The sequence below is a fragment of the Pipistrellus kuhlii genome, unplaced genomic scaffold, assembly GCF_014108245.1.
Source record: "Pipistrellus kuhlii isolate mPipKuh1 unplaced genomic scaffold, mPipKuh1.p scaffold_m20_p_13, whole genome shotgun sequence".
Taxonomy (NCBI): domain Eukaryota; kingdom Metazoa; phylum Chordata; class Mammalia; order Chiroptera; family Vespertilionidae; genus Pipistrellus; species Pipistrellus kuhlii.
Genome location: NW_023425438.1, coordinates 246,817 through 262,455, shown reverse-complemented (window position 1 = coordinate 262,455; position 15,639 = coordinate 246,817). Strand labels below are relative to the sequence as shown.

The window sequence follows — 15,639 nt, the reverse complement described above, 5'->3', positions numbered from 1 at the left end:
CAGCAGGGAGGCCCGCCTGCTGGGCACACAGTGCCCTCCTGGCCTCGGCAGGGAGGCCCGCCTGCTGGGCACACAGTGCCCTCCTGGTCTCAGCAGGGAGGCCCGCCTGCTGGCCACACAGTGCCCTCCTGGCCTCGGCAGGGAGGCCCGCCTGCTGGGCACACAGTGCCCTCCTGGCCTCGGCAGGGAGGCCCGCCTGCTGGGCACACAGTGCCCTCCTGGCCTCGGCAGGGAGGCCCGCCTGCGCTCACGCCACCCATCCCTGCGGGTCCCAGACATTCACTGGGGGTTCGAGAGGCCGCGGCTTCTCCCCGGGGCCCTCACACTCCGTGCAAACACACAGCCTGGAACACAGCACATCCGGGTTCTCAGCACACACTGGCCTGTGGGCAAGGTTTCCTGGGAGGAAAACTGTCTGTTGCACGGTTTTAGGGGCGGCTGGCTGAGGGGCCGGAAGTGGGGGCCGGAAGCGGGGCACGCACCTTGGCGGCCTGGGGCAGCTCCCCCCACAGCCACAGCATCTCCAGGTTGCTCTTCTGCGCCGCCCTGTCCGCCGACTTGCTGACCAGCTCGGAGTCGCTCTTAGGTGTGGAAGGCCGGGAGCCTGAAGGACTTAAACACAAACCCACGATGAACGCTTTTCTGCGTGAGGGACTGGTTACCGGTTAACAGAGGGACTGGTTACCGGTTAACAGAGGGACTGGTTAGCGGTTAACAGGGTGACTGGTTAGCGGTTAACAGAGGGACTGGTTACCGGTTAACAGAGGGACTGGCTAGCAGTTAACAGAGGGACTGGTTACCGGTTAACAGAGGGACTGGTTACCGGTTAACAGAGGGACTGGCTAGCGGTTAACAGAGGGACTGGTTACCGGTTAACAGAGGGACTGGTTACCGGTTAACAGAGGGACTGGCTAGCGGTTAACAGAGGGACTGGTTACCGGTTAACAGAGGGACTGGTTAGCGGTTAACAGAGGGACTGGCTAGCGGTTAACAGAGGGACTGGTTACCGGTTAACAGAGGGACTGGTTACCGGTTAACAGAGGGACTGGTTACCGGTTAACAGAGGGACTGGCTAGCGGTTAACAGAGGGACTGGTTACCGGTTAACAGAGGGACTGGTTAGCGGTTAACAGAGGGACTGGTTACCGGTTAACAGAGGGACTGGCTAGCGGTTAACAGAGGGACTGGCTAGCGGTTAACAGAGGGACTGGTCAGCGGTTACCAGGCGTGGAGGGTGAGTGAGGAGCTGGCTGTGGGGACGCCGTGTGGGGCGGACGGCTACCTTTCGGGAGCCTGCAGGACGGACGACTGCGGAGGGCAGGAGCTGGAGAGCAGGCCCTCGGCCGCCACCGCCATGTGAGGGGGCGTCCGTCTGCAATCCAGCGGGCTACTGGGTGCCGGGGACACACGTGGAGAGAGAAAAGGTCACAGGTCAGTGATCTGAACCCAAACCTCCTGCCCGTCCCGTCCTGGACCGCCGTCAGGGGTCCCCTGGGAAGAGGCAAACTCCCGGGCCCCGGCCCGCAGCCAGCTGCTCTGTTAACGTCGCTGAGAAACCAGCAGGAGCCCCAGCTGGTGTGGCTCAGTGGATAGAGCTTTGGCCTGCGGACTGAAGGGTCCTGGGTTCGATTCCGGTCAAGGGCATGTGCCTTGGTTGCGGGCACATCCCCAGGGGGGGGGTTGTACAGGAGGCAGCTGATCGATGTTTCTCTCTCATCGATGTTTCTAACTCTCTCTCCCTTCCTCTCTGTAAAAAAAATCAATGAAATATATATATATATATATTTTTTTTTAAAGAAGAAGAAAGAAATCAGCAGGAGCTCTTTGAGCCGCAGAACAGGAAGCCGCCCGGGGCCCAGCGCCCCTTCCGTCTCATCCACGTGGCCAGGAGGCGCTGCTCCCCGCGGCTGAGCCCGCCCCCCCCTCTCTGGGGCGTGCGGTCTGTGCGCCGCGGCTGCCTCCGTGAGGAGCGCCCACGGTGCCACGAATGGGAGTGTGTCCCCTCACCCGCACTGGCCATGCCACCGACAGCGGGCGGGCCCTCCTACGCTGACACGGTCATCACCCCGGACTCGCAGAGGAAAACGGAAAAGAGGAAACCTCTCTGGGGCTGTGTCTGAAACACCTAAATCCTCCCTGGAACGAACACCACCCGCTGGTGTCCAAACACCCCATATTTCCTCCCCGAGTCCCTCTGGGGGGCTCATCGCCAGGGACCCAGGAGAGTGTCTGAGGCCCGGGGACGGGACCCGCCTCGCTGTCCGACAGGAGAGCCGCCGGCTGCCGTGGCGGCCGGCCACGTGAACGGAGCTGTCCGTGTGAGAGACACACGACTTCACAGGCCTACCACCACACAACATGTGACGGAGCTCAGGAAGACTGCTCTTAAATGCACCGAGTGGCCAGAGGATGATGATCTCTGAACATATAATAATCTGGCCACTCAGTGTGTGTGTGTGTGTGTGTGTGTGTGTGTGTGAGGTCTGGTGCATGAATTCGTGCATGAGTGGGATCTGGCCAGCCTGGCCAGGAGGAAGAAACATGGGTGGTTGGCTTGCCTGCCTGCTGGTCAACCTCCTGGCTGAGGGGTCAATTTGCATATTAGCCTTTTATCATATAGAATATGCACTGAGTGGCCAGATTATTATGCATTCAGAGAGCATAATAATCTGGCCACTCTGTATATATTTATTGATTTCCGAGAAGAAGGGAGAGGGAGGGAGAGAAACACCAATGACAGCGGCCTCCTGCACGCCCCACACTGGAGGGATGGAGCCCGCAATCCAGGTGTGTGCCCTGACTGGGAATCGAACCGGGGCCTCCTGGTTCACAGGTCGAAGTTCAACCACTGAGCCATGTGGGCCGGCCCATTAATAGTGTTTTTAAAAGCTGACTATCTGACATGCTTTTCTGGATACACTGGGCTGGATGAAATGCATCATGGAAGTTCGCCTGCTCAGTGTCCTTCTACTTTTCTAGGATGGCTGCTAGAACGTTTTCATTTACGTCTGTAACTAGCACCATGCTACTGTCAGATGGGACAGACAGACCGACCTCAGGGAGGGGACTTTCCCGGCCCCAGCTCCACCCTGGCTGCCGGTGACTGACATTCACGGTCCCAGTCCCGGCTGGACACCAGGATGCGCCTGTTCCCCCTGACCTGCAGCTCAGGCTCAGCACCCCCGCCTCCTCCCCCCTCACCGTGCAGCACACGCACGCATCACACGGGTGAGAGTGGGACCAGGACTGTGAGTGCGGGAAACGGGCGCAGGCAGGAAGGTAAATCTCCGGGCCTGGAGGTAAATCTCACAATCTCACATGAAGATCGAGAACAGCCCGGCCCAGGGGCGGGCGGAGGGGGTGTGGTTGGGTGTCATCCTGTGAACCTAAAAGGTTGCCAGTTCGATTCTGGTCTGGGAGTGCAGAAGGCAGCTGATTGATGTTTCGCTCTCACATTGATGTTTCTCTCTCTCTCTCTCTTCTCTCTCTCTCTCTCTCTCTCTCTCTCTTTCTCTCTCAGAAAATAAATAAAAAGAAGAATAATTCAAGTTGTCATTCACTATCACTTAGATGGCTCCTTCTCCACCTCTTCCTCACTGTCGCCACCCCAGGAGCATCTGGGACATTTCCCCTGACAGCGCTCCCTGGGAGGTGAGGTTTTAATGCCTGTGTGTGTCCCGGGGGAGGTGAGAGGGGCGATATCCAGGGAAGCTGTGTGTGTGCTGTGGCTCTCAAGAACCAATTATCGGCCGAAACCAGTTTGGCTCAGTGGATAGAGCGTCGGCCTGCGGACTCAAGGGTCCAGGGTTCGATTCCCGTCGAGGGCATGTACATTAGTTGTGGACATATCCCCAGTGGGGGGTGTGCAGGAGGCAGCTGGTTGGTGTATCTCTCTCATTAATGTTTCCAGCTCTCTATCCCTCTCCTTTCTTCTCTGTAAAAAATCAATAAAATATATTAAAAAAAAAAAAACAATTATCGCCCCGACGGCCGCTATGGCCCCTGCTGCAGTGACATGATGCGGTGGGGTGGTGCGGTGGGGTGATGCGGTGGGGTGGTGCGGGGGCGTGGTGGGGTGATGCGGGGGCGTGGTGCGGGGGGGTGGTGCGGTGGGGCGGTGCGGTGGGGCGGTGCGGTGACGTGGTGCGGTGGGGTGGCGCGGTGGGGTGGCGCGGTGGCCCCTGCTGCAGTGACATGATGCGGTGGGGTGGTGCGGTGGGGTGATGCGGTGGGGTGGTGCGGGGGCGTGGTGGGGTGATGCGGGGGCGTGGTGCGGTGGGGTGGTGCGGTGGGGCGGTGCGGTGGGGCGGTGCGGTGGGGCGGTGCGGTGGGGCGGTGCGGTGGGGCGGTGCGGTGACGTGGTGCGGTGACGTGGTGCGGTGACGTGGTGCGGTGGGGCGGCGCGGTGGGGCGGCGCGGTGGGGCGGCGCGGTGGGGCGGCGCGGTGGGGCGATGCGGTGCGGTGGTGCGGGGGCGTGGTGGGGTGATGCGGTGGGGTGGTGCGGTGGGGTGGTGCGGTGGGTGATGCGGTGGGTGATGCGGTGGGGTGGTGCGGTGGGGTGGTGCGGTGGGGTGGTGCGGTGGGGTGATGCGGTGGGGTGATGCGGTGACGTGGTGCGGGGGCGTGGTGGGGTGATGCGGGGGCGTGGTGCGGTGGGGTGGTGCGGTGGGGTGATGCGGTGGGGTGATGCGGGGGCGTGGTGCGGTGGGGTGATGCGGTGGGGTGGTGCGGTGGGGTGATGCGGTGGGGTGGTGCGGTGGCGTGATGTGGCTCTGCCCCTCCCGCTCTGAAAGCTGCCCCCGCTGGAAGCCCAGCCGACACGTGCGCTCACTTCCAGGAAATAAGACCCTGAACTGGGCGAGAGCCTGAGCTGGGAGAAGGGAGAGGCGGTGGTCCCCCGGCCCCGGTGGCCCTGACGCAGCCTCGCAGTGTGCACCTCACTGCGGAGACAGGAAGGCCGTCCCCTGACCTACTCCAACCTACCTCCTCCTCCTCCTAACTCACTCCCCTCTTCTGTATGTTCCTATTCTACAGACCCTCGGGGCCAGGACAAGCGGGCACACGCAGTGCACACACGCGCACACACACACGCGCACACACACACGCACCAGCGCACCTGGCGTGGGGTGACCACTCTCTGTCAGAACCAGGGTACGATGATGACTGAAAATAAGGCGTGACTGGGGGCAGGTTCTCCTTGGGAACATCTTCTTGGAAGGGCGGCATGTCGTTATTAAGAGTTCTGGTCAGGGGGAGAGAGAGAGAGAGAGATTAAAGTCAAAAGGACAGAGCCATCACAGAGGCAGGGTCCGTTTTCAAACGCGTCCAGGGGGCGGGGACCTAAGAACCGCATTTAGAAACCGGCCGCCGGCCTCCGGCCGCTCCCCACGCCCGCCCGCACCTGCCGCCCGGGGGGTCCCGCTCCTCGTCGGAGCTCATCTCGATGGGGAACATGTCCTCGTCCTCGGACGTGCCCGGGGTGTCGTCCCGCTTGAGGCTGTCCAGCTGGGCCTTCCGCCGCCGCTTCCGGCGCTGCTTCCCCAGGGAGCCGCTGGAGGGCGTCTCGCCGGGCGGGCCCCACGCCCGCTCCCCCGGGCCCCGCCTCAGCTGGCTCTCCATGCGGCAGGCGCCGTCCGACAGGATGGGCGAGGTGGCCAGGTGCGTGGGGATCACCTCCTGAGGACAGAGGGAGGGGCGGTTCGCACCGGCGGGCTCGATCCCGCGGCTTCGGGAGGGGCCGGAGCCCCCGGGTGAGCACGCCCGGGGCCTGGGGGTGCGGCTGCCGGGCCACGGGCGGGCCGGCATCCGCGTGGGCCTCACTGAGTGCCCTTTGGCACTGCATCCGCCTCTCCACCCTTACAGCCACGTGTGGCCGCGGGACTCAGCTCAGCGGAACTCTCCGGAGTGCAGAGGGACCAACAGGCTCTGAGTCACCACTCTGCCTGGAACTAGACTCAGTTCTGCATGTCAGTGTGGGCCAGGGTGTGTGTGTGTGTGTGTAAGAGAGCATGTGTGTGTGTGTAGGAGTGTGTGTTTAAGAGAGCATGTGTATAAGAGGGAATGTGTGTGTGTGTGAGAGAGTGTGTGTGTGAGAGAGAGCATGTGTGTATGCAAGAGCGTATGTGTAAGCATGTGTATGTGAGAGAGAGAGAGAGAAAGTGTGTGTGTGTGTGTGAGAGAGAGCGTGTGTGTGTGTGTGTGTGTGAGAGAGCATGTGTGTGTGTGTGTGTGTGTGTGTGTGTGAGAGAGCGTGTGTGTGTGTGTGTGTGTGTGTGTAAGAGAGCGTGTGTGTGTGTGTGTGTGTGTGTGTGTGTGTAAGAGAGCGTGTGTATGTGTGTGGGTGTGGGTGTGTGTGTAAGGAAGTGTCCCGGGTTCGATTACCGTCAAGGGCACGTAACTCGGTTGCAGGCTCTTCCGCGGCCCGGGCCCTGGTGAGGGCTCCTGCAGGAGGCAGCCAATCGATGTGTTTCTCTCACGTCCATGTTTCTGTCTATCTTTCCCTCTCTCTTCCCCTCCCTCTAAAGATCAATGGGAAAATAGCCTCAGGTGAGAATTCTAAAGAATAAGAATAAAATAAAGTAATGGCTCACTAGACAAAAATGCGGCCCCTCGGCCCTCTGCGTTTGGCAGCAGCACAATCTGTACGCTTCGGACCAGGGCTCAGGGCAGGCGATGGGGCTTCTCCGTCCCCCGGAAACGGTGAGCCAGCGGGAGCAGCCGGACTGCCGGGTCAGCAGGCACCAGCCCGTCCGGCCCGAACACCAGGACAGGGAGCGCCGCCTCCTCTGCTGCCAGCGTCCGAGCCGTCGCAGCCGGCAGCGTGCCCCGCCCGCACCCCGCGTCTCCTGCTGGCCCTGCCGTCCGAACCCCCGCCCAGAGCCCAGGAGCTGAGCCCACGGCTGGTTTATGCCAGCGGTCGGCAAACTCATGAGTCCACAGAGCCACATGAGTCCACGGAGCTGGGCAGTGACCTGACCCCAGCCCTCCTCACCTGATCGTTATCCGTCTCTTGAACAAAAAAGGCTTCTCCATTGTCTCCCAGCTTCATGTGTAAATCCACGGACTCCCCGTTGATCTCTATGTCCACCTGGAAGGAGAACACTCGTCTCCACGTCAGGGAGCCGGCCTCCCCCAGCCACGCCGCCACACGCATGCCCTGAACCGCACACATGCCACGGAGAGCCCACCGAGCCACGTCTCCCCCGTCAGCCTAGCCCCCCCCCCCCCCCCGCAGCCTGCCCCCCCCCGCCCTCCCCGCCTGCTCCTCCCCATCAGGACCCGCAGCCTGCCCCAGCCCCGCACCGCCCTCCCCGCCTGCTCCTCCCCATCGGACCCGCAGCCTGCCCCCCACCCCCCGCCCCACACTGCCCTCCCCGCCTGCTCCTCCCCATCGGACCCGCAGCCTGCCCCCCCCGCCCCGCCCTCCCCGCCTGCTCCTCCCCATCGGACCCGCAGCCGCCCCCCCCCCCCAGCCCCGCACCGCCCTCCCCGCCTGCTCCTCCCCATGGGGATCCACAGCCTGCCCCCCACCCCCCGCCCCACACTGCCCTCCCCGCCTGCTCCTCCCCATCGGACCCGCAGCCTGCCCCGCCCCGCACCGCCCTCCCCGCCTGCTCCTCCCCATCGGACCCGCAGCCTGCCCCGCCCCGCACCGCCCTCCCAGGAGCCCCGGCTCAGCGAGCAGCACACCACAGAGGTGGCGCTGGTGACTTCAGAGGCTGGGTCAGGGGAAAAGGCAGTGTCCACTGGCTGGCTCTCTCTCTCTCTCTCTCTCTCTCTCTCTGTCTCCCCCCCATGCTCACCGGCCACCATGTGGTGAGGACGCCCAGACCTCACGGAGGGGCCAACAGCCCCTGAGAGGCAGCTGTCATGTGAGTGACCTGTCTCCGGAGGTCCCAGCCCCGGCCTGGAGCCTTCCAGCTGAGGCCAGATGGCGACGGCAGACACAGCCGGCCCTGCCGGCCGAACTCCCGGCCAGAGCCCAGGCGCTGAGCCCACAGCTGGTTTATGCCAGTGGTCGGCAAACTCAGGAGTCCACAGAGCCAAATGCCAACAGGACGATTGACGTTTCTCTTGAGAGCCACATTTGTTAAACTTAAACTAATCCTAACGCCACGTCTTCAACACAGACTGGCCCAGGCCGTGCTGTTTTGTGGAAGAGCCGCACTCCAGGGGCCACAGAGCCACATGTGGCTCCAGAGCCGCCGTTTGCCGACCGCGGGCTTAAGCCCCTGAACCCCAGAGCAGTTCATGCCACTGCGGTCACCGGGACAGGCCGAGCTCGTCGCCAGCTCGGGGAACAGCCCGGCCCACGGGGAGACGGAAGTCTGGGCCCCGGACCAGCTCCGGACGGGAAGCCGCACGGGCCCGGGCCCGGCTCTCACCACTTTCTCTCGGGAGCGCAGCACCCCCATCTTGCCGAAGCGCACGTGGAAGGGGGAGCACTGCAGGCTCCCGTTGGGCTGCCGGACGACGATGATGTCGATGCATCCAGACAGGGTGGCGGGGTTCAGGCCCTTGTACAGCTCCTTCACGGTGACAAACACCTGGCCCGCCAGCTGCCCCACGTAATTCATGGTCTGAGCCTGGAAAACATGCACACACACACACACACACACACGCGCAGTTAACTCAGGGCGGCCGCTGCCCACACCCGCAGACCGTGGGCTCCGTGTCCGGCCTCGCTTCCTGCCGGCACCATCTTGTTTTCTGTTCCCTGGAATGGCCACCCACCTCCTCCCCCTCGGAAACCCCAGGAGGCCTCTGGGATACCCCCCTGGAGAAGCAGAGAGCCTGTTCCATCATTCTTTTTTTTTTTAATATATTTTTTATTGATTTTCTAGAGAGGAAGAGAGAGGGATAGAGTTAGAAACATCGATGAGAGAGAAACATATATCAGCTGCCTCTTGCACACCCCCTACTGGGGATGTGCCCGCAACCCAGATACATGCCCTTGACCGGAATCGAACCCGGGACCCTTGAGTCCGCAGATCGACGCTCTACCACTGAGCCACACCGGTTTAGGCTGTTCCAGCATTCTTAACCAACGGCATGCTCATGCCCCCACCCCAGCCTCTACCCCCAGGCGGCCTGGGCTGAGAATGTTTAAAGGGAGATACCACTGTCCCCCTCCTACGGGGATGGCTGCTCTCTGAAACGCAGGGGAAGCAGGCACTGGTGAGGACGTGGAGGAACGAGTCCTCGGGCCCCGTCGACGGGAATGCAAAACGGTGCAGCCACCAGGCGGCACAGGGTGCTGACTCCCCAAAAACTAAAACGAGAGCGGCCCTCCCATCCGGCCAGCCCCCTCTGGGCAGGTGTCCCCAAGAACGGACAGCGAGGCCTCGGAGCGCTCGCGGCACACCGTGCTCACAGCCACAGCATCCCCATCGCCAGGAGGCGGAGACCAGCCACGTGCCAATGACGGGCGGGCGGACCAGTGTCGTCTGAACACGCAATGGATTCTCTCTCCGCTGTCCCACGAGAGGGGACGCTGGCGCATGCTGACCGCGGTGGGCCCGGGGGGCGTGACGCCGAGTGGGAGAAGCCGGGCCCGGAGGGCGCACGCCGCGTGGTCTGTGCGGGAGGCGGCAGGAGAGGGGGGTAGGGAGACGGAAAGAGGAGCCGTGATGACCGGCCGAGGGGGCGGGGAAGGCGAGTCGGAGTTTCGTGGGGAACAGAGCTTCTTCCCGCGGGACGAGAGACGCCTGGGCCTGGCCTGAGGCCTGGCTGCGGCGTGAATGCACTGAGCTGGGCGTGTTTAAACGGCTAAGACAGTAAACGTGATGTTGTGTGTATTTCACCGCGATTTAAACAAAACTTAAGGGATGAGGAAGGAAACTGTTTTAAACAAGAACTCATTGGGACTATGATTTGGTCAAAAAATGTATTTGTGCCCTAACAGATGTGGCTCAGTGGACTGAAGGGTCCCGGGTTCGATTCCAGTCAAGGGCAGGTACCTTGGTTGCAGGCACATCCCCAGTAGGGGGAGTGCAGGAGGCAGTCAAGTCTATAACCCAAGCAGAAGCCCAGGGAATGTGGGGCGGGAGGGGGGGTGGCGTGGAGGAGGTATGGGGGAGGGGGGCAGGACGGGAGAACGGAGGAAACGATGTACAGATACTGGCACACCCTCCACCTCCAGAGCCATTAGACAGGTCTGGATGCGGGGGAAAGAGCTAGAACTTAACAACCAGAAGAGAGTAAGAAAAGGGGAAACATTCTCTGCACTGAACCTCGTCAAGACAATGCCCCCCCCCAAAAAAAAAAAAAAATCACTCCAAACGGGTTTAAATCAGAGTCTCCCGGGCACCTCGCCAGCAGCAGGCCACGCAGGCGAAGGGTAAGAGCCGGAAAAGCAGGAGGGGTGAGGCAGCAGCAGCTCCGGCCTGGTGACCGGCTCCCCCGCTGCCCTCGGCGGCCATTGCCCCCTGCCGCCCGCGCGACTGCGCACCGGGGTGCAGAGCCTCCTGGCCCGGCCTCCCGGCCCGGCCGTGGGGAAATGAGCACATCGGGGGGCTGGCAAACACCCCCCGAGTTCGGCAGCAGCACCGGGCAGAGATCCTGTCTGCCGGGAACCAGCGAGACACCGCTCGCTACACCCGAAGCCACGGTCCACCGTCACAGCCGTGGGGACCGCACGCCAGTCCCCACCCCTCCCCTCGGGGGTGCACCATTCCCCTTGTGTGCACCCCTCCATCGAGCAGCAGAGGTCACGTGGGGGTTCTTACGCCGCCGTTTGGCTTTCAGTGGACGGTTCTTCCTCCAGGGCACGCGTCTGCTCCCGGGCTCCCCCCCGCGGCCCACCCACAGCTCCCCTCCGCCTGCAGCTGGTCCTGGGGCCCGGGCGGACGTGGTGTGCCCGGGCCTAACACCCTACAGGGCGAGGCCAGCCCCCAGCCCAGCCCCTCGAGGACGGGGTGTGGCGCCACCACCCCTGGCTGCTCTCTGAGCACCTTCCAGCTTGTCTCTAGGTCTGGGGTCCAGATGTGAGTCTGACCAGCCCTGAGTAAACCACACACACACACACACACACACACACACACGCACGGCGTACACCTGCGCGGCCGTGACGTCAGCGCTGGGTCTCACCCGCCATTAAAGCACTAAAACACGTTCTAGGAAATGCCACCGTGACCCGGGGCGACCTGCCGAGAGGGAAACTGAAGGACAAACACGCTTCTTCCTCTTGTGGCTCCTGTTAACGGCAACGAGGAAGTCCGTGTCCCAGCCTGGATGTTATCAGCGGCGAGGGGACAGGTGACCGTTACCGCCCCGCGGAGGGACGGAGGGCGGAGCAGCGAGGCGGGGAGCCAACGCCAGCGGGGAGTCAGGGCGCCTGCCCTCAACCCTCGCCGGGCGGCACGCCGGGCGGCACCGCCGGGGGAAGCCACCCCCTCCTGTCCGTCAGCCACTGAGTTCAGCGTACCGCACTGAGGGGCGTCTTAAGCTAGACAGCGAAGCGGCCTTACCTCCTGGGTGCGGGCCCTGTGTTGGCTCGCCAGGGCTCTTCCGGAGACACACGTCCAAAATAAGAAAATTCACCACAAAAGTCCGCAGGTCAGACTGAGACCTTCTGACAAAAGTGACGCAGCAGCAAAACCGGGGGGCGCTGGAGGCCCCCACCGAAGTCCTGTCCGGCCTGGATCCCCACCTCAGTCCTGTCCGGCCTGGAGTCCCCACCTCAGTCCTGTCCGGCCTGGATCCCCCACCTCAGTCCCGTCCAGCCTGGATGGAGGCCCCACCGCAGTCCTGTCCGGCCTGGATTCCCCCACCTCAGTCCTGTCCGGGCCTGGAGTCCCCACCTCAGTCCTGTCCGGCCTGGATTCCCCCACCTCAGTCCTGTCCGGCCTGGATCCCCCACCTCAGTCCCGTCCAGCCTGGATGGAGGCCCCACCGCAGTCCCGTCCGGCCTGGATCCCCCACCTCAGTCCCGTCCAGCCTGGATGGAGGCCCCACCTAAGTCCTGTCCGGCCTGGATCCCCCCACCTCAGTCCTGTCCGGGCCTGAAGTCCCCACCCTAAGTCCTGTCCGGCCTGGATCCCCCACCTCAGTCCCGTCCAGCCTGGATGGAGGTCCCACCGCAGTCCCGTCCGGCCTGGATCCCCCACCTCAGTCCTGTCCGGCCTGGATTCCCCCACCTCAGTCCTGTCCGGCCTGGATCCCCCACCGCAGTCCTGTCCGGCCTGGATCCCCCCACCTCAGTCCCGTCCAGCCTGGATGGAGGCCCCACCGCAGTCCCGTCCGGCCTGGATCCCCCCACCTCAGTCCCATCCAGCCTGGATGGAGGCCCCACCGCAGTCCCGTCCGGCCTGGATCCCCCCACCTCAGTCCTGTCCAGGCCTGGATGGAGGCCCCACCGCAGTCCTGTCCGAATGAAGCAGGTCAGACGAAGCCGGCGCTCTGGCTCATCCCAGCTTCGCTTGGGGACCAGGAGGGGACGGCTGCTCCCGGCGGGGGGTCAGGCCGGAGGCCCAGTCACACGGCAGAAGTGGGCGCAGAACCAACGGCTCGCAGGGAGCAGACAGAGCGGGCCGGGCCGGGGTCCCGGCCAGGGCGGGAGCGCCCCGCGCTGAAGCCAATCAATACCACGACCTCTCAGGAGCCACCCCATCCCTGCGGCCCCAGGAGGGCGGGGCGGCGGACTGGGTCAGGGGTGGGTGATGGCGGTCTCGCCACTTCTCACCCAGTTGTTACTTCAGAAAAACATCAGCCTTTCGTCCCCAAATCGGCAGAACCCTCCTCCAAGGGCTTGTCCAGATTGCCAGGGAGCGCTGGCTTCTGGAACGCATGCCAACACTCAAAGCCGCGGCCACAGCTTTCGCAACCCGGCGGCTTCTGCCTGCACCGGCCTCTCAGCGGCAGCAGGGTCAGTTCAGGGCGGCCTCGGCCCCACCCACCAGAAAACGGGCAAACACAGAAGGAGCTCCGAGGGGAAGGCAGGGGAGAGGGAAGGAGCCCATCTGGGCGATGACAATGGGAAGACACTCAACGCTGCTCACAATTCAGCACGTGCAAAGCCAAGGGGGCCTTCCGGGGGCCCAGATTCAACGCGTTTTGGGAACCTCCAGGTTGGGAGTGCCAGGGGGGTGCGGCAGGGCAATAGCTGTCACTCGGCACCTACTAGCGCACCCCAGCAATCCTGCAAGAGCCGCATGCAGACAGTATTGGGGCACTGACCACGGCAGGGAAAGTCGGGGACAGCGCCAGCATCTCCAGGGCTCTGGTGCAGGGCGTCACGGACCGGCCACCCCGGGGAGGGGACACTAGGAGACTGTGTTTAAGAAAACGGAGAGGCAGCTCAGGAACCAACATGGAAAGGTACTGCTTGAGTGGGGTCGGGGGGAGTGACTGAGGGGGGAGTATGGAAGTACTTACAACATGAACCCCCTTGTTAAGAATTACACGTACTGCCGAAACCAGTTTAGCTCAGTGGATAGAGCATCGGCCTGCAGATTCAAGAGTCCCAGGTTTGATCCCGGTCAGGGGCATGGACCTTGGTTACAGGCACATCCCTAGTGGGGGTGTGCGGGAGGCAGCTGATCGATGTTTCTCTCTCATCGATATTTCTCACTATCACTCTCCCTTCCTCTCTGTAAAAAATCAATAAAATATATACTTTTTTTATAAAAAAGAATTACATGGCCGAAACCGGTTTGGCTCAGTGGATAAAGCATCGGTCTGTGGACTGAAGGGTCCCAGGTTCAATTCTGGTCATGTACCTTGGTTGCAGGCACATCCCCAGTGGGGGTTGTGCGGGAGGCAGCTGATCGATGATTCTCTCTCATCGATGTTTCTAGCTCTCTATTCCTCTCCCTTCCTCTCTGTAAAAAATCAATAAAACACACATTTAAAAAAAAAAAAAAAAAAGAATTTCATGTCCTCATATCCTGATTCCCACACAAAACTCCTGGACTGATTCCCTCTCCAAATGAGGCTCGTTCACAGGCCCACCGGGGACCAGGCCTGGGGTAGGGGCACCTCGCCTCTCAGCGCCTGCCTTTCCACCGAGCTGGCTTCTGAGGGTCACTTTCTGCGCCTGCACGTACTGCTTTAGCGTCAAGGTGTAAGGCCCTCAGAGGACAGGACCCTCTGGCCTTCTCCGTGCCAGCGTCTCCCCATCACTGAGCCCGCCGGGACACCGGAGGGCAAAGGGGAGTCAGGAAGGTCCGATGGGCGGCCGCTCAGCTCCTCCGCGTGTTGCAATGCCCCGATCGGACAGCCCCACAGGACGCGTGTCCACGGGTCCTGGCCAAGGAGCGCCAAAGGCCTGGCCGGCGAGGGCCAGAGGCGCCTGAACTGCCGGGTGGCGGGACCGCGGCCCAGACCCTCTGGCTGCTCCTTACGGGACACTGATTGAGCTCAGGGCTCGGCTTCCTCTCTGCGCACACCGGCGAGAGCCCTCTGTCCAAGTCTGGGTCTTGGTCAAAAAGAATGCCCTGCTCTTGTGACTCTGGTATGGCACCCGCTCGCCCACTCCGCCCCAGGAATGCTTAGAGGGCTGAGCTGACCAGCTGGCCGGTCCAAAGTCCAGCCTACACAGCACGGGGGTAAGAATGCAGACAGCTGCCCTGGCTGGTCTGGCTCAGTGGATAGAGCGTCGGCCTGCGGACTAAAGGATTCCCAGGTTCGATTCCGGCCACAGGCACATGCCAGGGTTGCGGGCTCGGTCCCCAGTGGGGAGCGTGCACGAGGCAGCCGATCCATGATTCTCTCTCATCATGGATATTTCTATCCCTCTCCCTCTCCCTTCCCCTCTAAAATTAATAAAATATAATATTTTTTTTAAAGGCAGACAGCTGGCGTTCAGATCCCAGCTCCCCTCGCAGACTAACCTGGGACCACAAGCAAGGCGCTAACCTCTCGGCGCCTCAGTTTCCAATCTGTAGAATGGGGTGGCACTCCCGGGCCTGTGTAAGCAAATACAGAACCTGACCACGGCCTGCACACGTGACAGCCATGTGCTGACCCTGTGGCTGGGCTTTGAATTCAGTTCCTGCCTGAGGGAACTTGGCACACATCAACTCTTTCTCTTAATCTTTATTGTGGAAAGTATTGCATATGTCCCCTCCCCCACCCCCCATCCCCCATCAGCCTCCTCCAACTATTGTCCGTGCACCTTCCCCAAAAGACAGGGCCGAGAAGACTACTGGCTCCGATGGACACAGAGGTATTGGGGGTGCGCGCATTCCCATGGGGTGGTGGCCCGTTTCCATTTGTCCAAAACATCGAAGCCCAAAGGTAGCCCGGCCTTGGGCGGTGTTCTGCGCCCCAACCCGGCCAAGCTCAATGGCAGGAAACGCCATTGCTCAGGAGCGCCCCTTGTTGGGCGATGGGACCCCACGACCCCATGACCCCTGTGGCTTGTCTCTTGTGTAAACCCATGCTGCTTGCCTGGGGGGACCCGTGCGTACAGAGGGAGGCTTCGTCTGAAAGACAGGCTTCCTGGAAACCAGGGACACGGCGTGTAAGGACCGTCCTGTCCCCGAAGCAGCTGGCAAACAGGTGCCACAGGCCCGCGGTCAGCTCAGACGCGGGAGCGGGCGGCACACAGGGCCCTGAGCCCCGGCGGACAGCCTGCAGCTTGTTTCTGGGAAGCCCGGCGTCCCGCACCCGCGCACACGCCCTGCGCTGCTGCGGGAA

At 62.4% G+C, this 15,639-nt stretch overlaps 1 protein-coding gene across 1 annotated transcript in view; it reads right to left on the bottom strand.

Moving 5' to 3' along the window:
• LPIN1 (lipin 1) overlaps positions 1-15,639 on the bottom strand; it is a 63,146-nt gene that overhangs the window by 23,630 nt on the left and 23,877 nt on the right. Inside the window, exons 3-8 of the mRNA XM_045580475.1 lie at positions 8,385-8,585; positions 6,992-7,087; positions 5,402-5,676; positions 5,117-5,242; positions 1,282-1,389; positions 483-612 (exon numbers count right to left, since the gene is read on the bottom strand). Coding sequence (XP_045436431.1) covers positions 483-612; positions 1,282-1,389; positions 5,117-5,242; positions 5,402-5,676; positions 6,992-7,087; positions 8,385-8,585 — 936 coding nt within the window. The remainder of the gene's footprint in view (positions 1-482; positions 613-1,281; positions 1,390-5,116; positions 5,243-5,401; positions 5,677-6,991; positions 7,088-8,384; positions 8,586-15,639) is intronic.